Source organism: Leopardus geoffroyi, chromosome B1 (genome assembly GCF_018350155.1).
Source record: "Leopardus geoffroyi isolate Oge1 chromosome B1, O.geoffroyi_Oge1_pat1.0, whole genome shotgun sequence".
NCBI classification, from domain to species: Eukaryota; Metazoa; Chordata; class Mammalia; order Carnivora; family Felidae; genus Leopardus; species Leopardus geoffroyi.
This window is the reverse complement of record NC_059327.1, coordinates 109,856,069-109,881,261: the sequence shown is the minus strand read 5'-3', so window position 1 is coordinate 109,881,261 and position 25,193 is coordinate 109,856,069. Positions and strand designations below refer to the sequence as shown.

General features: G+C 35.7%; 1 protein-coding gene and 1 long non-coding RNA gene across 22 annotated transcripts in view; one reads left to right on the top strand and one right to left on the bottom strand.

The window, feature by feature from the left end:
- The window catches only part of CAMK2D (calcium/calmodulin dependent protein kinase II delta), a 316,543-nt gene that overhangs the window by 72,463 nt on the left and 218,887 nt on the right, over positions 1-25,193 (bottom strand). For 14 of the 21 annotated variants that reach the window (XM_045469296.1, XM_045469345.1, XM_045469390.1 and 11 more), the window contains exons 5-7: positions 19,285-19,350; positions 16,098-16,170; positions 5,601-5,703 (exon numbers count right to left, since the gene is read on the bottom strand). In XM_045469296.1, the coding sequence (XP_045325252.1) occupies positions 5,601-5,703; positions 16,098-16,170; positions 19,285-19,350 (242 nt within the window). Of the gene's footprint in view, positions 1-5,600; positions 5,704-15,076; positions 15,150-16,097; positions 16,171-19,284; positions 19,351-25,193 lie in introns of all 21 variants that reach the window. The other 7 variants (XM_045469298.1, XM_045469472.1, XM_045469327.1 and 4 more) reach the window with 1 other exon arrangement.
- LOC123593524 lies at positions 913-24,864 on the top strand. Its single transcript, XR_006710362.1, has 3 exons — positions 913-1,094; positions 21,672-21,809; positions 24,395-24,864. It is a non-coding gene; the product is annotated as an uncharacterized LOC123593524 (long non-coding RNA).

The window sequence follows — 25,193 nt, the reverse complement described above, 5'->3', positions numbered from 1 at the left end:
TTGACAGTTGTGAGGTAGAAGAATTCCTGAATCATGGCAGTTCCATTAACTGAAGTTTGAGGATTACCTTAAGGAGTGATGTGAGTCAGCTAATTCCAAGGTAGGGCTGGGCACAAGAGTTCTAAAGAACTTCTGGTATGCCACACCTGCTCTCTCTCATTCCAACTTCTCCCAAATTGAGACACAGACAAAGGAACCCAATAAGAAACTGATGCCAAAGTCCAGGTTAAAGACTAAGGTCCTAGCCTACACTTAAGATCCTTTATCACACTCAGTTCCCCTTTATTTACCCAACATGATTTCTTTCTTCTCCTCAGCATTTGATCTGATTAATCTCTTTAAGGTCTCTAGAAAACAGACTTCTCATTCTTGCCCTTGATGTTACTTTTTCTGTTCCTTAAAGCCTCAATTTCTATCTCTACCTCTTCTCTAACAAAGGGTGGGCTATGAGTTATTTCCACCTTAGTGATCTCTTTGGCTAACTATAATTCTCAGTGGTCCTTCCTTACTCTAAATTTCAAGTATTCTTTTATATACAATCTATAACCTCCTATCTAGCATCGGTAAACTTTAATGTGTGTCTTAAATATCTTAGTAGAATACCTTTCCTAGAGGAGGAAATGTTAATAATATTTCATCTAGGTATAAAAGATAAGTCACCATGTGATTTAGAAATGAAAAGATAATTTTAAATGTAAATTATTACAAACCTTTTCCGGAGACTGAAATGCTAAGAAAACACCATCACATTCATTCTTATTTGATATAGTTATCATTTGAGCAGTCAGTGGAGTCCTTACTCCTAACAATACTGAAGTACAGTAAAACCTTGGATTGCGAGTAACTTGTTCTGCAAGTGTTCTGCAAGATGAGCAAACATTTCTAATAAATTTTAACTTGATAAATGAGCGATGTCTTGCAATACAAGATGTGATGCCGAATGTCACATGATCACAACTGAGCCAATGGTTCTCTCTCTGTCTCTCTCATTGTAGGACTATGGGTGATCGTCGCTTGGATGCTTGGTCTCAGGCTGTTGTGTTTGGCAGATATCAGTGATTCTTCAGAATGTTGGAAGGCGCCCATAACTGACAGTAGTGTATTATTTGTCACTTCAAAGCACCTGTGGACAGTCCCTTGCTTTTCCAGACAAGAGGAAGCTTAGGAATGCTTTGCTTCATTCTAGGTCAGGCTGCTTGCAGATATAGACCCTTTCCTCTGCTGCTTTGCCAGTTACATTAAATATGGTGTATGACAAGAGTTGATTAATACTGTACCGTACTCAACATCCGTGTTAGCATATACAATGGCCCCCATGCAGAAAAAGATTCCATTAAGCTAATAGATAGTAATTATTCTGTTAGTGATAGTGAAAGTGGTCCTAAACAATAATCATCCTCTCTTTTGTTTCCTTCACACCAGTCACAAAGGTTTTCAAAGATAGGTGCATGTTGTTTATTTTTCATTACATTTTGTATTATATTCCAGTATTGTAATCATTTTTATATGAATATTTTTGGGTTGTGGAACAAAGCATCTGAGTTTCCATTATTTCTTATTGGGAAATTCACTTTGATGTACAAGTGCTTTGGATTACAAGCATGTTTCTGGAACAAATTATGCTCACAAACCAAGGTTTTACTGTATAATCTAAATGCACAAACATTAAGGAACCGTGTACTGTGCAATGTGTTCTTATGAATACCAAAATACTGAGGGTAAAATGGATAAAACCTTCTTTAGCAGGAGATTAAACTCATAAGAATCTTGTTTTTCATGATGTATGTTATTAGCAAGGAAATTAATGAGAGCTTGCCTTCTTTAGAGATAGGAAGGTTTTCTCACTCTGAAAAACCAATAGGAGTATCAGAATATACCAAAACAAATACAGAATTACTTACTGTTGGAAATGTATCCATTGCATTAAAAAAAACACCTTAATATTTAGAAAAAGACATAACAGCAACCAAGTAAAACAATTCTTACATGAAGCAAGATGGTGGTAGTTACACTTTTTTGCCCTAACAGCAACAAAGAACTAGAGATATATTGTAAATAGCACTTCCAATCCCACAGGAGAAAATGGGCTGTATTTGGATATTTTGCTTTGGTAAATTTTCTAGCCATCTTAACAAATGTAGTGACACAAGGTGTTACTTCTAGCATTTTGGCTAGTGCTCAAATAAATCGGGGCTAAGAAGACAGAAGAAATTATCATGAGAAAAACATTTAGGCTTGAAAATGAGCATTGAAAAAACGCAATAAACAGCTTCTATAAGCCTTGTTTCGTTTCTATTTATAGAAGAACTCTTAAAATAAAATTGTGCAAAAGCCTGAACTCCTTGCATTGCACAAAACAAGAGTTCTGCTCTTTTCTTAAAATTAAAATAATTTATTTTATTAAAATAAAAAGACTCCCTGCCTAACACTGATAATACATTTTAAAAGATAAAATTAATCAAATACACGAGACTATGCTGGTAGGTAATACTGAATAAATATCGAAACAAGTCGTTCATACTAAAACATGCTTTTACTTTAAAATTTATGATATATCTGGTAGAACACCCACAAGATATATTATATACACCACATGCCTCCTTCTCAGGTAGGTTACAATGAGGATTCACTTGAACTTGAGTAGAATAAGCAGAAAATATGCTAAAGAAAAAAAAAGAAAAAAAAAAACTTGTGTTTTCGCTTAAGCTTATAAACTATGTTTTTTTCCTACACTTGTTGAAATGCTGAATTTTCTTAGGACTTAAAATGCACCTCTTAAAAGTCATTACTCTAATAGATACCCTAGCAAGAACTTAACTGTCATAGAATCATGCAGAAGAAGAAATGGGGATTTTATTCCCAATCTGTCATTCTTCCTCTGGAACCAGATCACTTTTAGAAATAAACCAGATCACAATTTGAAATTTGTGTACTTTTATTTGGATGCTATTGCTTTCACTAACTTGGTATTTGGTTTTTCCACTCATGGATTTGCTCAACAACTTTCAATAAGTAGGCAAAGAACTGTGACATTGTGTTCCCTGCCAAGATGGTTTTGAAAACTTATTCAACATCTTTTGTAGCACAGGTATGTTCCTTGCAAGGAAGTGTTTATTATAACTGCTTACAAAGAGGACAATGGACCTCACAGAGTTAAAGTGACTTGCCCAATATCATACAGCTATTAAGAACCACAGGATATAAGCTTGGGTATTCTAGTTCAAAAAGCGGAGTTTTTTGCACTACACTCAATTCTGTCCTCAGCTCAGAGCATAAGAGATAAAACATAGAGCTCAACAACAGGGGAGATTTAAGGAGCTCAATAATATCATTCTTGCAAGCACCAAGCCAAATTACTGATGTTAATTTGCAGCCTCAGCTCTGATAATAGGGCTTGTGTTGTTCCTGATATCTAATCATCACCTTGTACCCAGTTCTGACAATTACATCCCTTAGCCTAAATCTAAGTCCCTATTTTGGTATCCTGCTTCATACCTGGAGTCTTGTGAAACAGGTTCCCGGTTTTCTCTAGATGGGGCTAAAGTCCAAACTCTAGGGTTTTGATTTCCTCTAAACAGATATCCTTAGAGTTCAGAGACCCTGTCTGTTTTGCATGGTATCTGGAACTTGTTTCTGCGTACTCATTAGTTCAAGCTGTCATCAGGCAGAGTTTGACCTCCTGCATTAGCCTAACTGGTCCCTTGCCTTGAGGCTAAGTATCCTTAAGCCACCCTCCACATTGTTACCCACAACATCATTACGTAACATAAACCCAATTATGTCCTTCCCTACTTAAAATTTTTCACCAGATCCTTGAAACTTCTAGGATAAAAGCCACATCCTTCAAAAGCACATAAAATCCTTTCCCACCTCATTAACTACCACTCATCCCAGTACACTTTATACTTTACTATACCAAATTTCTTGTTATTCCTTAAATAGAAACAACAGTTTCATGCCTCTGAGATTTTGTATGTGCTGATCCCTCTGTATGGCCTTTATGTTAGTGAACAAATTCTCATTCACCCATTAGGGAGGCAGAAAAGCACACCAATCACTGAAACTTTCCCCACAGGCAGAATTTCAGACTTCCTCTCTTGTGCTCCACAGCACTTCACGCATGCTTCTTTTAAGATGCTCCCACACTGCATGGTAAATAGTTATTGATATGGAAGTGTCAGCATCTTGAGGGGGCAGGGCCTCATGCTTAATTCAAGCATCCCCATTAATTACTCAGTCCATCTCTGCGATTACCCTGCTACTTCCTGTTGGACCCCAACTCCAAATTACTATATATTCTTTATCTGTGTCAACCATGTTCTTACCCAGGATACAAAGATGTGACTGTATCTCCAATTTACAGTACTTATTCTAGGTCTTACTTTCTCTGAGTTTGCAATTAACAGGAACAAGCTTATTCATATGTCAAAATATGACAAACCAAATGCCAAATTTGGAGATACTAAATTTATCTGGTGGGTGAGGAGAGACTTCATGCAAATGACGGTATTAAGCTTAGGAGGACTCACGGACAAGGATAACAGTCAGGTACTACTGAAACAGGACAGGAAGCAGAAAATGAGGTCCTAAATTAAGCTGCTGGCAGAGGAGATGGGAGAAGACTGCCATGTCATCCATTCCCACTTACTAGCTGGGACAGATTAGAGACAGAGTGAATCCTGGAAGCTCTGTGTACACCTTATCTTTAGGAAAGCACAGAGAGGGTCTGCATGTAAAACAAAAGGAATAAGCATTTTTTTTGAGTGCTCTGTTGTTGTTCAGCAAAAAAGAAATGAGAAGTGAAAAAAAATCATTTAAAAAATAACCTAACCTCAATACATTGAAAGTCAGAAAAGTAAGATTGAGGCTTGGGGAGAGGTTATATTTTGGGACATTACATGAAAAACTGGGTCAGTACTGAGAAGCGGCAAAAACGGAGGCATAAAAAAAAGTGAATAAAATAACCTGACAGGATAAATATTAAAACAATCCACAAGCCTGGTTAGAAATGCTCTAATTTAATCTCACAGTTAATTTCTTTCTTAACTGTAAACAAACAAATTTCATCATATAGAAATTTCAAAATTATCAAAATTTTAGAGAGGAAACTGGAAGTTTAAAGAACAGAAGATAATTAAGGTAAACACACACATATACACATAATATTTTTAGAACCTTAATTTCTTAATCAAAAAAATATGTGAAATAGTCCGTATTTCCTGAGTACCTATTTATACATCAGTTTTTGGCATCAAGTAAGGTTCTGTGTGAACAATCAATTTCTTCTCAAATGAAAAATAAGTCCTTTTTGAACACTGCAACCCTCCCCATTAATTCTTGGTACAGGATTCATTTTCTCACTCATCCCTTAAGAAAAAGTCAATGTGTTACTGTTCTCATATTAATATTTTCCCTTAAATTACTTCTAGATCATATACCCTTTAATGTCAGTAAAATTAAGTGCTTATAAAGATCTAATGTCTTCAAATTTAGTCAGGTTGTTGTTAGAGGCAACATTTCTGTCTTATTTTGGCTGGGAAGTGGGCTACAATGAGCCAGAAGAGAACGAGCAGCATGAAGTAGAGAGAGGCCCTACTCACCAAACCACGCCTGCTGGTCTCCTTGAACTTCTATGGCTAAGCCAAAGTCTGCCAGTTTCACAGCTGCTCCCTTGGATTTGCTAGCTAAAAGCAAATTCTCAGGCTTTATTTAGAAAGAAAAAAAAAAAAGAGACTGAAGTGAGAACCTATTTTAAGTGACTATTCAAAACTAACAACATATTTTGTAAGAATAGGAAAAAAAAAAAAAAGTCATGCACTGTCCTCTCTCCAGGAGACTGTCATTCCTAAATCTCAGGGAAAATATGGTTAGAAAAATGATTAAAAATTATCATGTGTGCAGGCTTCAGACAGATGCAAAAATGTACTAGAGAGATACTGGGCAGAAGAGAGAATACACTTGGGGAGAGATCAAATGAATGGAAGCACCTGTCTTGACCTGCTCACATGCTTCCAAGGGCTGCTGAGGTCCAGACTTGGCCATGGACATTGACTTAGAAGCCTAATAGAGCACAGACATTTTCAGCAGAAGGAAACTTGGCAAAATGATAACAAGAGTTGGACCAATCTACAGACATTTGGCAAATGAAACTGTGCAAATTAAATCCTAGTTGACTTCAAGAGTTTGGACCCAAATGTAGTGATTTTGATTCCTCAATGTTTCCAAACAATTTCTGAACAAATTTTGGAGTCTTATTCTGAATTACGTATTAAATTGCTGTCTTTAAGAATCTGTTTATTCTTAAAGGCAGGAAGAGTGTACTACTATTTGCCAAATGTTATAGTTAGCTTTTTTTTCTTCATAAGCCAGTTTTTTAAAACATAATTTATATGTCTACAAAGTGTGATTCAAATCATTCTTTATATATGTGTTCTCACATGTTGGAATACTATAAGAAATACACATTTTCATTTTCTTGGGTATTTATCGTTGTTCAAGGACTGATAACTCAGTCTTGGAATAAGGCTGTGTCTATTTATCCCTGTTTCCCAACCAGGGCATCGAGACACACTGGAACTTTGAAAACAGGCATCAGGGCAAAATCCTGAATTTCCCCAGACCGCCTTTGTGGATTTTAGGAACTAAAGGCAGAAGACGGTCAGGAAAAGGCGGCTGATTAAGACATACAGTGAAGTCCACCATCCCCAAGTACACATTTGGGAGTGTAGTTCAACATGTTCTTACCTTGGGCTAAAACCCAGTAAATTTAGATGTGTGCCTTGGACTGAAAAAAGTTGGGAAACAATGGAGTCTACAAGTGCCAAAACAATTGTCTGGAAATCTACATATTCAGGTCATTCAAATTGGTTCTGTTTATGTGTTAGCAAATTAATGTAATTTTTTTTTCATGAAATGGGTACTTTTTTCTTACTGAATTAAGCAATTCTGTTGGTTGTTTTGACCTTGTATAAACACAGCCTAAACCAATATTTATTAAGCCAGCCATGCAAATTAGCAAAGACTCATAACCAGAACTTGGAAAAAATTAGGTTAAGTCTACAAGAAATAAGAGTGTAGGCAAGTAAGTTTTAATCAAGTACCAGCTTCTTCGGGCTATTGCTGTTCACTGCCATCAGATTCATCACTATTATGACAATAGGTAACTGTAAGGAAAACTTTGTAATTTCTTAGGGCTGATAGGGGTTTTTTTGGTTTGTTTTTTTAATCACCTCAACACTAAACACATGGTAATTTAATGTGGACACTGGGATAAAGATGTCTCAAGGATATGAAAGATCTCCAGGCTGAAATAACTTTTAGTAAAAACCTAACATTCAAAATTAGTTGGAACTCTGTTGTCTATTAATGTAGTACAGTACCTAACAATGTTATATTATTAATATTTGATATTTTGTTTTCATTAATAAAATTTATGGCCCACTACATTCACGCATTTTCTAATTTAATCACAATGTGATTTCCAGCTATTAATTTATGGAATAAATGACTTGGAAAAACCACATCAAACTCTAAGCAATAGTTTAGTTCTTTGTAACCTTCATGTTCAAAAGCATTGAGATGTCAGAGATCTCTGCTAATACACATCTGTCCTAATTTGTCAACCACACTCATTCAAGGAGAGTTCCAATCACTTTAGAAATCTCAGTCATTTGGGGTCTTTAGATCAAATAATACTGAAGTTGTTGAGAAAATGCCAGCGCCATCAGTAAGTAAACCTTTAAAATATTTAATGTGCTTTTATTCTTATCACTAGATCAAAAACGTTTCTTGGCAGTGCTGTGTGCATTATGCCCTTAAACACCAAGTATCTGCCAATTCAGAAGAAATGGAACACCTTAGGATTTTATCATGCATGGCCTCTGAATGACTGGGGCAAATATTCATACCTAGAGATGACCTAGAAGACCTCTCTATAGGGCCTCATGAGTCATCCAGGGAAATAATCCATCTGGATCAGTGTTTCACCTTCTACCCATGAAGACTGTTCAGCTGCAGTTATGTACAGGAAAAGGCAGGGCTCTTTCAAGGTTACTGTGTAGATTTAAAAATTAATAGCACTAAAATGGCCTCATGTTTGTACATATCTTTTCGGCAAACCTAAAATATTGAATTACGGAATGCAAACTGTAAAATCAGGATGCTTATTGATTTTATTAAAGGATTCTTTGCTTTCATAAAATGTTTCATCACAAGATTGCTTCTAATGACCAGCTTCAATGAAACATTAGAAATAGCACACAGATTTGAACTATATACAACTCTCTGGAATATATCCAAAATTTGAATAATCCTGTTATCATGTTCTACTATTTATATAGCTTCCAACTTAAAAAATATGTTGTACTACAAAAGTTTGTTGGCAAGTAGGTTAGTTCAAATTCTGAACACCGACAGAAAGGAAGATAATTTGTGATTATATTTCATAAAAGCTGAAATGGTAGAATCTTACAGCTAATTAGTGGCTGCTTCCTTAAAAAGGATCACCACTACACTCTTATCTGCTACTATTCGACTATTTTGATTTTGTAAAGCAAAGGAGAAAGGTGAAATCAGAAACACAGGTTTTCCCATGCACAGATGAACATGAGAAATGGGCAACATGATGACCTAGAAAAAAGATGAAGATCTAGGTTTATGTCCTGTGTGGACATGGGTAACTCACAGTCTTAGAGCTAATGAGTCCCTTCAACTTTCAAATGCACATCACACTTGCAATGAATGTTTACAACTTGGAGGATGTCTATATTCCTAAATTTAATGCAATCTATTATACTAATCTTTATATATTGAGATTATCTCTAAATTCCTATAATGCGATCACTTTTTAGGTCGGTTTTTAAATAGATTCTACTGATGTTCTCACACACAGGTTCCTTCCCCACCCAATTGCTTCCTAATGATGCAGGATTTTCCATGACATCTGGTCTTAGTGTCAACAACCATTTATAGCATATCAGCTGTAATGAGCAGCAACTGTTGGCAAGTTTTGTTTTCTACTTCCATATGGATGCAGAGGCAACTTTGTTAGTTGTGATTTGAGATTTTCTTGAATCTGTTCAAATGTCTCAAAGTACCTAGGCAAGTTGCTGGAATCACTTTTAGGACAGAGACTGGCATAGGAGATAAAATGACTCAAACTCCTCAGTGTCTAAATGAGGTAGAGACATCAAAAAAGATGGAGGACTTGAAGCCAGCTTTCTGATTGCTTCTTTTAAAGATGTGAGACTGAGGGAATTCCTCCAATGGATTAAAAATGGGAAAGTTTTATACCATTGGTATAGACAGTCCACTAAGTAGCTAGTTGCAAAAGAATCTGAAATACTCAAAAATATTTACTACCCATATCCAAATAAGACAAGGGGGAGAACTTATGAGACATATTTTCAATCTTGCTTCTCAAAAATCTCACAAACATATGAGAATTTCTAAATTAGTGTGATCTTTATGAAGGAACTGATTTGGCAAAAGTGGTGACCATCTTCAGCATCAGTCATATCACAGCCAATAAACCTAGCCAATAGAACTCAAATACTAGGACTATATATGTGCAGCATCATCATGTGTGCTTTACTTTTTTTCATAGCTCTTTCCTTTATGAATATTATAAAAACAGCTAGTTATTCGTTTCATTATTCATTATTATTTAATTCTTACATTTCTTTGCATATTAGTTTTCAGGAACTGAAATTGTCTTTTTAGATTTCTTTCCTCTATTGAAGTGTATCAATTATTTCAACATGAAGATAAGCATTCTGTGCTTTGGTGTGTTTTCAGTCACTTTTCCTTTGCCAAAGAAGGTGTGAACAAAGCTCCTAGAAATAAACTAAGTGAAAGTTTGCATGAATTGCAAAGCTTGAATACCAATCTCACTCATGAACAAGGTAGAAGTTCTTTTGTGCACATGGTACAAGTGACTTTTGTTTTTATTTTTATATGGAATGGATGCCTGAATTTATGTAGTTAGCACAGGGAGTTTTCAGCTGACACATGTGCTGTAAGTCTGTGATTAGGAAATATTATTTGTATAACCATGCATATATGGAGCAAGTTCCTTAGAATTGTCTGTTTTCCATTCCTGTTTTTTTTTTTTTATTTACTTCTACATCATTAGCACATATTTTCAGGTAGACTGAAAGAAGTGAGGGTGACCACAGTGGGACTGTGTCAATCACCTACTGTTTCTCTATGGCTTGACACACAGTTGTCAGGTTCAATAAAGAGACACCAGAATGACTAGTGAATTATGGAATTTATCACTTACATAGTTTCTAAAGCACCTCAACATACATTATACACAAATGATAAGTTTGTTAAACTTGTATTTAAGTATGCTTCTGAGAAAAGTGGAATAATTGTGATTTTATAATTATTCAAAACAGACATTCACAATTTGATATATCTATTGCTAAAGAGGATTTATTGCATGCCATAGTCCTCCAGAAAATTAATTTCTTTCTTTTCTGGTTTTAAATTTAATTTTATTCCTATAAAAGTTTTCAAGTGCCCCCAAATCTCCAGAATTATTACCTTCATTAAAAACCTATTCTATTCCTCTCTCTCTTCTTCCCTCTCTTTCTCCATCTATTGACCTAATGACTTTTCCATTAAATAACATTGTTTTTCAGGAGGTAGCTCATTCTCTGCTAAGGCGGTTTACAGGTGTCGATGTGCTGCTGAGAGATTATTGTGTGTATATGAAGTCTTCTAACCAGATTGGTGTTCATGAAGTAGTTTGGTAACCATTTCTGCTGTACTTTGAACTGAAGAAATCTTACCCCTTTGTGTGAAATACAGTTATATGATAAAACGCAGCTATAGAGCTGCCTCCTTTGACTTCTGTTAACTGATTCACAGAAACTGTACTCTTAAGGCTCTTAAATGAGAGAACACATCTGGTTTGATATCCCTCTACTTCTTGTGACCTCAAGAGCTGTGATTTGTTACTGCGACCTTTTCAACCTAATGCTTTTCAGGGTGCAGTATTCATGTGATGTATATCCTTCTTTCTGGGAGGAACAGCCCTGATACATATTTTAAAATGATCTTTATTCAGTGGCCCATAGGTTCTATCCACATAAGGTTTGTTCTTAGTTTGCTCTGTAATTTATGCCCGGAGTTATGACAGTGCCTCAACAGGTACTCAAGACATGTTTGATGAATGTTTGTTCCTCTCTCTTTATACCTGACTTTTCAATCCTCAGTTCACAAACACTCAACACTGAGTTATAGCAATCCATTCTTTGTAAACAGTCTATTTTTAGTTACTTCAAACTGATTGTCTGATGTGGCCTAAATTACATGTGGCAAATGCATATCGTTCTTCTCTATGCCTCATTTTCCCAAGGCTGGGACCAATGCCACTTTACTGATTTCCTGAATAAGAAATTTATACTTTGGACACCAATCTATTGGCAAATTATATTGTCCCCCTCCACTCCATATTATATCTTAAAAAGTAACTTATTCTCTTATTCCTAACAATACAGATTTTGTGTAGTTCTGGAACATCCATAGGCAGGATCATTTTAAAAATTTTTTTTTTCAACATTTATTTATTTTTGGGACAGAGAGAGACAGAGTATGAACGGGGGAGGGGCAGAGAGAGAGGGAGACACAGAATCGGAAACAGGCTCCAGGCTCTGAGCCATCAGCCCAGAGCCCGACGCGGGGCTCGAACTCACGGACCGCGAGATCGTGACCTGGCTGAAGTCGGACGCTTAACCGACTGCGCCACCCAGGCGCCCCGGCAGGATCATTTTAATCATTTGATTCACAAATCTTAAAATCATTTCTCCAATTCTTACTGTTGCTGGTGAAATTACTTTCCCATCATCGTTTGACCTATTTTTCGGCCTCTGTAAAGTTTTTGATTTATCCAACTAACGAATTGAGAAATGGTAGCAATTAAGTATGCAGACACTGGAAACAAAATGCTTGGGCACAAATCATATCTCACTAGCTGAGCGACCATGAATAAGTTCTTTCACTAGTGGTTGCTAAAGCTCTCTTTACGCAACATGGGGAATATCAAAGCGACTTCTTCATAAAGCTGTTAAGATTCATATGATATCACAGTATAGGGTACATGGTAAATGCCTGATAAATGGCAGCTATTATCTTCTTGTTTGAGGACATCCTCTAATTGTCTGCTATGCCTCAGCCTTATCTCTAGGTCCTTATAATTTTCCATCTGGTGGGTTCCACTGTCTAAGAAGCTCCCAAGAGTGGCAGTTATTCAGATAATGATCTTTATGTTATGACCGTATCAAAGAGGATATACTTATCCTCTTTATTCAATATTAATTAATATCCACAAAAGCTATTTTATTCAATGATGCTTTTTATATTGTAAATGTGCTTTTCATTGAGTTTCATTCATTCCTAAATTGAAAGCATATGCCACAAGTATTTACTAGGTATGAAGTCCTATATTAGGTACTGTGAAGTATTATAGGTAGTATTATAAGTAGATATTATAGGTATTACAGTAATACAGCTATTGTTCTAGGATGGGCTTACAAATTGTACAGTACTCATATGCTTGTAGGTGCCTTTAATAATGATGGAAAACAGAACACTTTCTGTGTTTTTCTCTCACTGATATGGACAAATTAACCTTGCATCAAACATCTGTATTATATACGAATTAACAAATGAATCAAGATATGGAAACAAAAATATATGACCTAAGAATAGGAGGGCAAATTTTTGTTTAAAGCCTGATAATAAAAAATTTTACCTATCTCTTTCATTTTATATATTGGCAAATATACTATTATAAGAAGTATACTTAGCAGATAAAGTATACATGTAGATATAAAAGACATAAAACAAAATCAGAGATTTAGCACACTCAGGGTGTGTGTATAAACTTCCTCTAATATATTCTTTTAGTATGTTATGAACCCTCTTATCATGTTATGAAATGGCCTACTGAAACATGCCCTGAAAACTAGATTCAACTGAAATCTATTCAAGTCAGGAATTTGACAGAAACCAAGATAATCACAAAAATCATAACAAGCTCTACACAAAGCATACTCCTATCCTCTCCCAAAATCAAAATAAGGATGGAGAACATAAACATTTTGTTGAGTGATGTGCAGGTTATTTCCTTTGGTATCAGGCCTCCCTAAAAATCACCTGCCTAAGTTTTTCATTTTTTTTTTCATATTTCTGAGAGAGAGCACGAGCAGGGGAGGAACAGAGAGAGAGGGAGACACAGAATCTGAAGCAGGCTCGAGCCCATGAGCCACGAGATCATGACCTCAGGCAAAGTCAGACTCTCAGCTGACTGAGCCACCCAGGTGCCCCCTGCCTGAGTTTTTAACTAGTGAATTTAACTCCTATGTCAGAAAATATATTTTTGCACAGCCCACAACCTAGACCCACTGCCATCTCTGATTAAAGCTCCAGTCTTTGAAGAGCTCAGCTGAGTTGGAACACTTACAGAAGCCCAATATCATGACCCCACAAGATAGATTTTAAGGTCATGTAAGAGAATTAACATTTTTTCAACCTTGGCTTTTAGAGTATACTTATAATTACATAACATGGAGTAAAATATTTCAAATGATAATGTATTAAATTGAGTATCTCATAAAATTGTACAAATAAATGTGTATGCTCATATATATTCACTTAGGACAGTAGTACAGTGAGAGCTCGGAGGTGTAACAAAACGGGGACTTTCTCTCTACATGTCTGGTAGGGAATTCTTGAGGTGATTGCCAAAGATATGAATTTTCAAAGGAACATATTGTTTTTCCTTAATCCTGATGGGTACATTTGGTAAAGTGTTAGCAGATGCACACAGTCCCATCTTGGCTCTCCAAAAGAAAATGTCCTTAACCATACCTTTGCTTTTGACATTTAAAGCTCTCAGACTCAAATTGAAATCGAAGGAAGATCTGAGAGACTAAGGTGATACTTTGCTTACACATCACATCTTCAAGTAACTCATTGTGGATCCTTAGAGATATATTCTTCCAGAGCATACTAAATGAGTGGTAACTACGGATTTACCAATTTATCGTAATTAGGGAAGTCTGCAAGTGAGAAACCAGCCCAGGTCCTCCCACTGAACACACACAGTTGACATTCTACATTACTTGGCCACATTTGTACTAATGCGTGGAAGTGGCTGAGGCTTGAAACAAAGAATGACAACCACATAGTGCTCACAATTTGCTATTTTGCCCACCCAGTGCTTTCACTTAAATTTCTAGGCCTTCACTAGATCCCTGAAATTCCATAAGTGAAACTAGAGTGCTGACAGAAGGGGACAGAGAGTGGATGAAAGAGAAGCCTCCCCCTGAACTGTTTAATTTCTAAGTGATCTGAACAGTTCTCATCCTCAATGGTATCAGAAACTGAGTGAAGTCTCAAAAGTATGAGTCCATATACAGGTTACATAAATATTATTTGACATTAAATCTGTTTGACCTTTTTCCTATCTGTTTTAAAAGGCACTAGTATCTTAGTACTTAGGAATGTAAATAAACAAGGAGCCAGGAAGCCTCAATGTCCTCAGAATTCCTGGAACTACTATTGAGGGAAAGAGACTTCAGAGCCCAAAACGGAGGTCCTTTAGCACCAATCACTTGGGCCAAAAACCTATTCAATGACTTTATCTCTACTCTCTTTATAATTTTCATAACTATTTACATTATATTAGGTATACACAGTATGACTCTAAAATAGTATGTTTGATCAATGTCCACAGAATGAGTTCAGACTGAAGAAGAGACCATCAATCGTACTCAAAGTCACATTAAGTGCTATATTCTTAGGAGGAAAGAAATATAGCAACCTATTTATTGTTAATGGTAGGACATTATTTCTCGGGATGAAATGGGATTTATGTAAGTCTCAAGTGTGTATCAGAGAAGAGATGAAATAAGCAAGACTGTGGTAAGGGAATGTGTTTTCGTAATGTGTTGGAATGAGTCCACACAACTTTCTTGCTCATATTTTTGCCTTTACAGGCATAATTGCAGCTGAACAGTCATTAGGAATTGTGTGGTGGTTTATCTTCTCCAACAGCATTACTCACCTTCAGGTCCCGATGGACTACGCCCATCTGATGGCAGTGTAGCACAGCCTCCAGGATCTGCTGAATGCAATGACTGCATGCAAACACCAGGGGGCGTGTGTTAGTTCCAAGCTTACACTCACTGTCTGTATACCCTCAGAGAGACTGGGTTACAGTGCAAAACCAGCAGACAACTGGGTTGTATTTTACCACCTTCAGTAATGTAAACATATTGCTCAAGTAGAGTGACTACTACCTCAGCGCAATCAGGATCTTGCCAGATGTGAGAGAAAATGTGGATCCACGTGTTTGAGGACAAAAACCTTCTTAAAAATATTTTAATTCAGGAGCTCATTTCCTAGTTCTAAATTCTTATAGGAAAAGAACTGGAATGCAAGTAAAAATTTTATAGCTGTTGTGGTCCACCTCCACCCCATATAAAAAAACTGCTTCCCTATTCCCTCCCATTTTTCAGTATCATTCCAAAGGCTGTCACATTAGCAGTCAAGGCACCATTAAGGTGAAATTAGGATACGTAATGAATTTTTGATAAATCATTAACTTCTTGTGCTTTAATTTAGCTGGCAATTATTACCTCTTGCCTGAGGGTTCATCGGACTCAAATGGAGCAATGTGTAGCCAGTTGTTTTGCTACAGCAACCCATGGTCTCAGAACAGAAGTGGTGTTTAAATCTACAGGCGGACATACATCACAGGCCAAGTTTATCTCCAGGTGAATGCTGGACATTTCAGGAAAGCCTGCCCCCAAACCGCCTCTGGTAGTTTACTGCTTGGAAACTTAACAGGTTGTGTTTTTAACATTGTCCTTTCCTTTCTGCTATGATGTATATGTAGCCTGTAGATGAGCAAACTGAAAGAGGCATCATGCATTATCATTTCATCATGTAGTCATTTTAGGGAAAAATTGGGAAAGGCAAGGGAACCATTTTAAATACCCACCCTCTGCTCTTTCCCCAGAAATAAAACAAACAAACAAAAAAAAACCTCCTTTGATTCAGATTTATGGACTCCATATACTGACCTTCAGGTCCCTGTGAACTATGCCATTTAGGTGACAATGATTTACACTTTCTAGAATCTGCTGTATACAATGACTGTAAAGATACAAGGGCAGAATGGAAGGGAGAACATTTTAAAGGTACATAATCACATTGAATACAAAATAAAATGAAAGTTAAAACGAAACAAACAAACAAACAAAAATTATATTTTCACAACATATTTTTAGCTTTACATTGGAATTTAATAACACTGAATAAAGCTAATTCTGGTTCTAACAAAAATGACATCCAACATAGAGTTTGTGACATGTTCAGACAAAACAATTTGAGCTGTGTGTTTTTTTCATTGCAAGTGTACATATTAAATCACTTGTATACAGAAGTCAAAATTTCCATATTCAAGGAGAAAAATTCATAAATATTCCCATAATGCTCTGGGAAATTCCTTTAGCAATATAAAATTTATGAGTATTTCTCATACACATCTAAACTGTTTAAAATCTGAGGTCACAATTAAACATAGGTGTTGAAACAAGAGGGTAAACACAGATGAAGTGGCAGGTGAAACGAGGGTTAAAAAAATGGAGGGACACATTTATCATTTTGACTTAGAACTGGTGCTTCTTGTAGAATATGTTAAGAGGAAAACCAATGCAAGTCTCAATAACAGAGGGAAAATTTCAAGTAAACCCGTGACATAAAATAAATCCCTCTTCAGGAGAGGCATACTCTGGAGAAGGGCTAGGAACTTACGAAAAAAAAAAAAAAAAACTTTTTAATACCCTGGAACACTAGTAATTGTTAGATACATTTCCATACACCTCAGTGAAGGAAAACTTTTGCTTATACAATGTCAAAAAGTACAATTTATACTATTCTTATTAAAGGCTCGCTGATGTCAAACAGATCGCTAATTAAATTAAAGGGGATAAATCATTGATTGGCACCTGTAAGGTCCCATGAACTGTCATCTGACATAAAATAATAGAGATCACACTGATGTATTTTGTACAAATTTACTGTGCAATTCAAATACAGGTTATGTATAGAGGTATATTCATTAACAAACATTTTAATAAGGACATTTCAACCACTTAATGTACAAAATAATATTACTCCAAAGTAAATTCTTGAATTATAAAAAGTAATCACCATATGATTTCTTACAATGTGAATGTAAAAAATACATGACTGTGGTTATGATTTTCCAATGCTAACTCTATAAAGAGTACCATTAAAGGGGCTAAAAAGGGGCTAAACATCGTTTACTTTTTGACTATATAGGTTATTTGAGTGTGCGTTGGTAATTATTTTTTAAATCCTATGAATTTTTTCCCTTCACTTTGTATTACTTTTTAGAAATATTTCACTTTCTCTTCAACCACAGGTGTAAGTCATCAGGTTTAATGAATAATGCAAAATAAAGAAGTAAACAATAATTCAAATTAATTGAATTACATCATTTTTTTGCTAGTGAGAATGGATTCAATTCTTAAGTTCTTGAGGACTAGTAAGGAAAGACTTTTTCTTTATGTTTGTACGTGGGAAGATTTGTTCCTTCTCTTTGATTTTGTTGTAGGACCTATCCTAAAAATTAACTTATAGTGAATTCCAAAACTTAATGGAAACATGCATATAAAATGATCCAACTTATAGGGTCTACCCTGTTATCTGTAGGGTTCTTCAATAGTGAAAACAGTTTCTACTTTAATTTCAACCAATATCTTTCAAACATAATAACCTGTTTTACATAACTTTAAATAGCAAAATAAATGTAATTCCCTAACTTGTTTACTACCTTAGTTAAAATTACTACTCTCTTTGGGCAAGTGGGCAAATAGCTAATTGCAAGGCTGCTCTGAAGCCTCTTTTCAGGGGCCAAATGTAAGAAATGGGATAAACTGAGCAAGTGGTGATTCACTCATCATAGTATAAGGGGCATGGAAGTTTCTATTTGACTTTGGCAGTAAAAATTCCATTAAAAAATTAGCATGTAGTCATGTACAGATAAGGTTCACAGAATGTCATAAACTGGCATTAAACCAAGAAGATTAATTAGAGATTTGCAAGTGAGCCTGTGTATGCATGTGCTGCTTTGAAGGGATGGGGAGGGAATCGGCCATCAGCTGACTATCTGCTGAGGGCAGGCTACTGTGGGATTAGTAAGCATTAGGAAGCTCTGAAAGCATTAGAGAATGGGGGCAAACAATAAGTAACTGAATTTTCAGAATATCTCATTTACATGGCTAATATAGAGTCAATTGCTCAAGGCTAGAGTTTTCAAAATAAGTGCCAACTACTGAATATGTGTAAAGAAACACCAAGGAAAACTAACATGATACAGTCTAAGTAGTACCTAGGCAAGTAAATTAATGTTACTTCAAAAAGGTTGCCTTTGTGCAGCCTAGGAAGTTTCAAATGAGAGAAAATGTACAGTATAGCCACTGTTAAAGATGACGACAATTAACAAGATTGGGAAATATTGAACCCTCTGAAATACCTGAATAAATATTTTTCATATGAGAGTTCCAAAAGCTATCCTGGAATTTCCAAAGAGTTAAACAGCTAATAAATGCTTTAAGGAGACCACTTGGGCTTTTGTAGTCTATTTCTTTTTATGCTCTCTGATTAGACATGGGCTGTTCAGTGGAATGGTCTATGATGATGGAAATGTTCTATATCTGCTATCTTCAACTGGTAGTCACTAGCACTTAAGGCTATTAAGCATTCAAAATGTAGCTAGTACAACTGAGAAACTAAATTTTTTATTTAACTTTAATTTTGACGGATTGAAATTAAAATAGCCATGTGACACTAGGGACTACCATCATGGGCAGCTCAGGATCTAGAGACTAGAAGATCTTAATCTTTTATCTCTTAACTTTGCTAAAAGAGTACATCTCTTTAGCAGAAGTCATTCCCAGTACAGTGTATATTTTATTATTCATTTTTAAAAGACTAACTGTAGATGCTAGATAATAACAAAATTTAGACCAGATTCTAATTTTTTTCCCCAAACCAATAATTTTGGAAACATTAAGAGAGACAAATAGCAATTAAGAGGGACTCATTTATGAGAAGAAGTCCAAGATGGTTTTATGAGAGTCTCATAAATACTAAGGGTTATGATATATTTATAAAGAGATATATTGAGCAAGTGTCATTTGAATGTTGAGTCTTGTATCTTGCTCAGGGCAAGTCACTTACCTGGCATCAGCTTCACTGTAATATTCTCTCGCCACTATGTCTTCAAACAGTTCACCTCCAGTAACTCTGTAAAGATAATCAAGATATTGTCATTAAAAACAATAATAAGCATCAATAGACTTGCACCATGCTCGTATAGAATTTTTTTCAGATTGTTTTGAAAATTATCAAAACAAAGGATTTTAAGACACTACATTACAGTTTTCATAACAATCTATACTAATCTAAACATTTCCATCTTTTCTACATATATTTGTATCACTAGATCCTGAGGACACAATTTTCTGTATACCAAAACCATATTCAGAGATATCTCTTTCACAAATAATCTCTATGAAAATCTTCATTTTAAATCTCCCAATATTAACTAAGGTCTGATGAAGTGTGGTGAACAGTTTAAAAATATTTTCTGAACAATAAGAGAAGACAATTACTACTCAAGGCTATAGAGTATGCATTTGTAGTCTGCATCTCTCTGAACGGGCTTGCTTTTTACTGCAGTACACATGACTTTATGGGCTAGAGGTGGCCTTCTAAAATACATATTGCTTTTGGGCGGAGTGCTAGATTTTCTTTGTAAAGCACCCCAATTTCCTTTATGCTCCATGTATTTGCCAGTCAACACAGACTTAGGGATTTTGGCAACTTGATCTCTTGCCAACTAAGAAGTCATATCTGTCAGCCATCTTTAAGTGAAGAGTTTCCCATAACTCAGCAACTGGATTTAGTTACTCTACAAAGTACATTCAAACCAATGCTCTGTATGTACGTAAATGTAACTATCTTTCGGATCCATTTCTTCTCCAGGTCCAAAAGACTGTTGTTCTGGGGCTAGAATTCCCTAACCAGTGATTTTCTGGCTTAGGCTCCCCCCTCAAATATATGTTTTTAATGTGATTTTTTTTTTTAGCAAATTTTAAAAATATGGAAGTGTACCAAGTACCCCCTTGTCCCTCAACCCCAATTCCACCCTCTGGAAAAAAACTAATTTTAACTTTATGTATATCCTTTCAATTTTCTGTGTATCTTTAAATATACTTGTCCCCTTGCAAACACAAAGAAAACATTTTTTTTTTCCTCACAAAAGTAGAATCATGCAATATAGGTAAATTATTAGGCTACTTCTGTTTTTTCATTTCACTTAAGGTCATGGGCACCATTTTGTGTAAGAAGTCTTTTCCCTATTTAATAAATAGACATATGCATATGTGTGTATGAGTCCAGGCCAACTGCCTTCCAAAGTGGTTGTTACCCACCCCTACGCAAACATCATGAAGGTACCGACAGTTTTTTCCCAATTAAAAAAAAAGTTAGAAAAAGTTATCTCACGTTAATATTTCTTGATTATTAGTGACGTGAACCATTTTCTCATGCATCAGTCATTTCCTAATCTATTAGGATATGGCTTGATTTTAAATTTCAACTTTGGAGTTTAACCTTGTAATAGATAACATTTGGTTACCATGTGCTACACAGTGTACAAAGCATATTAACTCATAAATCCTTGTAATTATTGTCTGCGATGGGTTTTACCACTAGCTCAGTTTACTGATGAGAAAATGAAGGTACAGAGAAGTAACTTGCCCAAGATTATACAGATATAAGTGGCACAGGCGGGCCATCCATTCCATAGTTCCTGCTCTCAATCACCACACAATGTAGCCATTCCAATAATTACACTGTCAATCTTTCCAGAAGTTTAGAAGGCATGAGTGATTTGAAAAAGCACTGGGTAAAGTTATAAATCTTGGTGTGTACATTATGGAAGGAAAAATAAATTTGCTCTTCAGATAGCTCTTTTTTCTTTCTGGTTTTCACTTGCTTTAATAAGTTCTGAAATAACACCAAATGATAACATGTTTCAGAGATTTATTTTCACCATTTATTATTTTCACCAAATGATAACATGTTCCAGAGATCACTAGTTATTATTTTCTTTTGGATTTTCCTTTCCTAAAGGAAAAGATATAATACTAAAGACTGTTAACATGTCTGAAAGCTTATGCAACTTTGACTCCTCTCCATTGCATTCTGGATATTTATAAGTCCTTTAATGCTAGAGTCACTATTTTCAGTCCTATTGTTTTTACAAATAAAATGTGCATCTAAAATTATTTAAAGCTTCATATGGGCTTGTTCTGAAAACCATGGTTACATGTACATGTGATTTCATTTAATAGCTCACCTAGGTTTTTTTCCCCAGTTAGAATTACAATAATAATGCAATCACATAAATTATAATACAAAATAATAAAATAATAGACGATACTTCCAACAAACCCATTATCATCCCTATAATAACAGTTTTGTAGGATTTCTTCCTTTGAATGAATATGAGTAGGTAAATATGATATATAACCATATTTATCTTTTTTTTTTGACCACAGGTACCTAGAAAATCTGCATTACAAACAAGTGTGGTTTGTGAAATGTTACCAAATATCGATTAAAAAGCTTATTGACATCAATGATATTGCTGCTTATAGTAGCTCCTTAAATATACTGTATATTCCAGGAGAAGCTCCGTAAGTATAGTATATATTCCAAGAGAATTGTCATATCTTAAATCACTAGGATTCATAACTTACTGATCTTTTTTCTAACCCCAAATATTTATTCAATTAAGGAGTACTGAAGTAATGATTAAATGAATTAACAAGTCAGAAAACCATGCTATTCATCTACTCTAAGTCTGGACTTTACACATACTTAAAAAGGAAAAAAAACATTAAAATTTATATATGGCAATAGGTTTTATTTCTTAAGGTGTTTGTATTTAAAGAAGACTATTAAAAACACTTGGGGCCTAGCATTCTAGTAATTTTCAATGAACCATTCTAGCTGTTAAAGAAGTTTAAGGGGTAGAGTTTTATTTTGAATTAAGCATCTCTGACAGCACTCTTTCTCATTTTCTAACATTCATTGTTCCCATTATTTAAAAACATCCTTGTGCAAATGAAATCATTTTTATCATTTCTGTTGTATGTATGATAAATGGGAAGGTAAAGATGGAGTTCTAATAGAACATGTTGCCTTGAAGATAAACTATTGAATTTTCTAACTTTAACATATTTCTATACTGACATTATTGTTTAATGGAGTGCAAAATTAAGCAGTAGTTACAGATTGAAAATTTGGGGCGTCTGGGTGGCTCAGTTGGTTAAGCATCTGACTTCAAGTCATGATCTCAGCGCTCCTCAGTTTGAGCCCCACATCGGGCTCTGTACTGACAGCTCAGAGCCTGGAGCCTGCTTCAGATTTTGTGTCTCCCTCTCTCTCTGTCCCTTCCCCACTCACACTTTCTTTGTTTCTCAAAAATAAACATTAAAAAAATTTAGCATGCTATATAAAATTTCATACAAAGTCAAATTGAATCAGCCTCATGAATAAAGTGTTCATTAACTAATTCAAACTTCTGTGAATAAATTAATGTTAGAGTTCTGTTATTATATGAGGCATATTAATTGTATATTTTTAGCATTAATTGTCTTTTATGAATCTCTAGAACATTAGGGGTCACAGGAAAAATAAGATAATCCTGGAATCATGAAAAGATGAGACTTCACATATCAAAAAAGATAAATACTTTTGTTGCTGCTATTGTTTTTTTTTTTTTTTCAACGTTTATTTATTTTTGGGACAGAGAGAGACAGAGCATGAACGGGGGAGGGGCAGAGAGAGAGGGAGACACAGAATCGGAAACAGGCTCCAGGCTCCGAGCCATCAGCCCAGAGCCCGACGCGGGGCTCGAACTCACGGACGGCGAGATCGTGACCTGGCTGAAGTCGGACGCTTAACCGACTGTGCAACCCAGGCGCCCCTCTGCTATTGTTATTTGTAGAGATGTTGATTCATTCTGTGTTATCCAGCAGAATGAACTGTCGTTTTGTTCCTGGTCTATATATTTATGATTTATATAGAAACCGTTGAAAGTAGTTCTATAATGAATGAAACATTTATAAAATTTCATGAGGATTACAGCCTTGACTATGAGTCTAAGCAGATAGTAGAGTCCAAAACTGGGCTCTGGAAGAACAAACGGTGCCACTAGCAGTCACTGTCTGTCACCTGCACTACTGCAATAGCCTCTTAATTGGCCCTACTTCCTCTCCTGCTCCTCTGCCATCAGTTCTCCAGAAAGCAGCTTTATATTTTGTCCCATGACTATAGGAAGCCCTTTAAATAGCTGTCCAGTGATATTGGACATGACCTTCAAGTCTTTGCCAAATTTGTACTCTGCCCATCTCTGACCCTCCTTGGCACCCCTTCTCCAACCACAGTGGCCTTCCTCCAGTTCCTCAAGTGCACCAAACTCCTTCCCATTCCTGGGCCTTTTCACATGCTTGTCTCTCTTCCAGGATATTCTCAATCTGTTTACCTCTATTACTTGGTGACTAAATCCCTCTTACTCTTAAAATTTGGCTTAAATTTTATATCCTCAGACCTCCACTCATCTACATTATCTTATCCCCTAGAACCCTGTGTTATTCTTCATAACACTTATCACCAATATAATTATGTGTTTATCTATGTACTCATTTGCTTAATGTTTGTCACTCTACTAGTATGGTAGCTCTGGGAGGGTAAAATCTGTTGTGTTTTCACTATAAAATAATCAGAGCTGAGTCATAGTGCCTTTAACAAGCTCATTAAATGCTCTTAAGTGAATGATTCCAGAGTTTTATATCTCAGAGAGAGGCATATGTGGGAGATGATCATATGTCAGTGCATTAAGGTGGGTATTCTTCATATATCACTAACCATTATATTTTGATAAGAAGGTAAGGATTTTTCAGGCAGTTTCCCCCTACAAAATCATATATTTCAGTCCTGGATCTTGTAGTATCTTTCCCACAAGATAGAGTTTGTCTATGAAATAATCCTGTCTGATCACAAGTGTAGAAGCATTTGTTGAATTCATTATAAGTCACATAACTGGACTGGAGATTGAAAAGGGAATGAAAGCATGGTGTTTTACAATTTGGGGAAGAAATGTGTAACATTTCATTTTTTAAAGAACTGAACCTATGCCTCTTGTTACCAAAATTAAATACAGAGAACAAGAACATTTATTTGTCCAACTTCATTTGACATTATGACTCTCTCATAGGTTCGGAAACATAAATTCCTGGTGAATGACCACTGTTTCAGGAAGAGTCAAGTGGTGTAACCATGACACAAGCAGAATCACATGTGTCATCCAGTCCTGTTAAAGCTACAGTGGTGGGCATGGGGGGCAGCTGATGCAAACCGAGGAGGGAGGGATTACAAGCATAACCCTGGCTTCATTTTTAATACCATTGTTGATATCTTATTTAGCCAAGATCAACTTCTTATATAACCTATTTTCTAGCTGGATATCTAGTATTTGATGACACCTCTGAAGTAGTGTATTATCTGAAGTTGTTCAGAAATGATTTTCTGAATGAATTCCAAATTGGATGATGGGAATTTTGAAAGGCTGGAAGTTTGCTTTACTAGAAGGTCCAAAGAGTTTCTTATTGATCCTGATGTAAATAGATTTGCCGAGTCATAGTAAGAATAACAATTTAGATGATAAAACTGAGGCAGGCCATTGAAACTGATTCCATTCAAAAATGATTTTGGCCAGGAGGAGAAAGGCAAAACACTGGGAAAGGCACACTTTGGGATATCAGACACAGGACAGACATTCACAGGCACCATCATGTGGTCATTCAGTAGAGTTGGGGAGTGGAGTGGGATGGTAAGGTTCCAAATCCTTCAAAGGAGCACTTACTTTATTCTTGTTTTTCTGCCTAATCTGTGATTACTGAATCTATCCTTTCAATATCACTCTGGATTTCATTTTCTCTCATCTTATTCTACTTTATTCTTGATACCTTCTGTATCCTCCCACAATCCCCAACTCCTGCCAACTCTGCAATTCC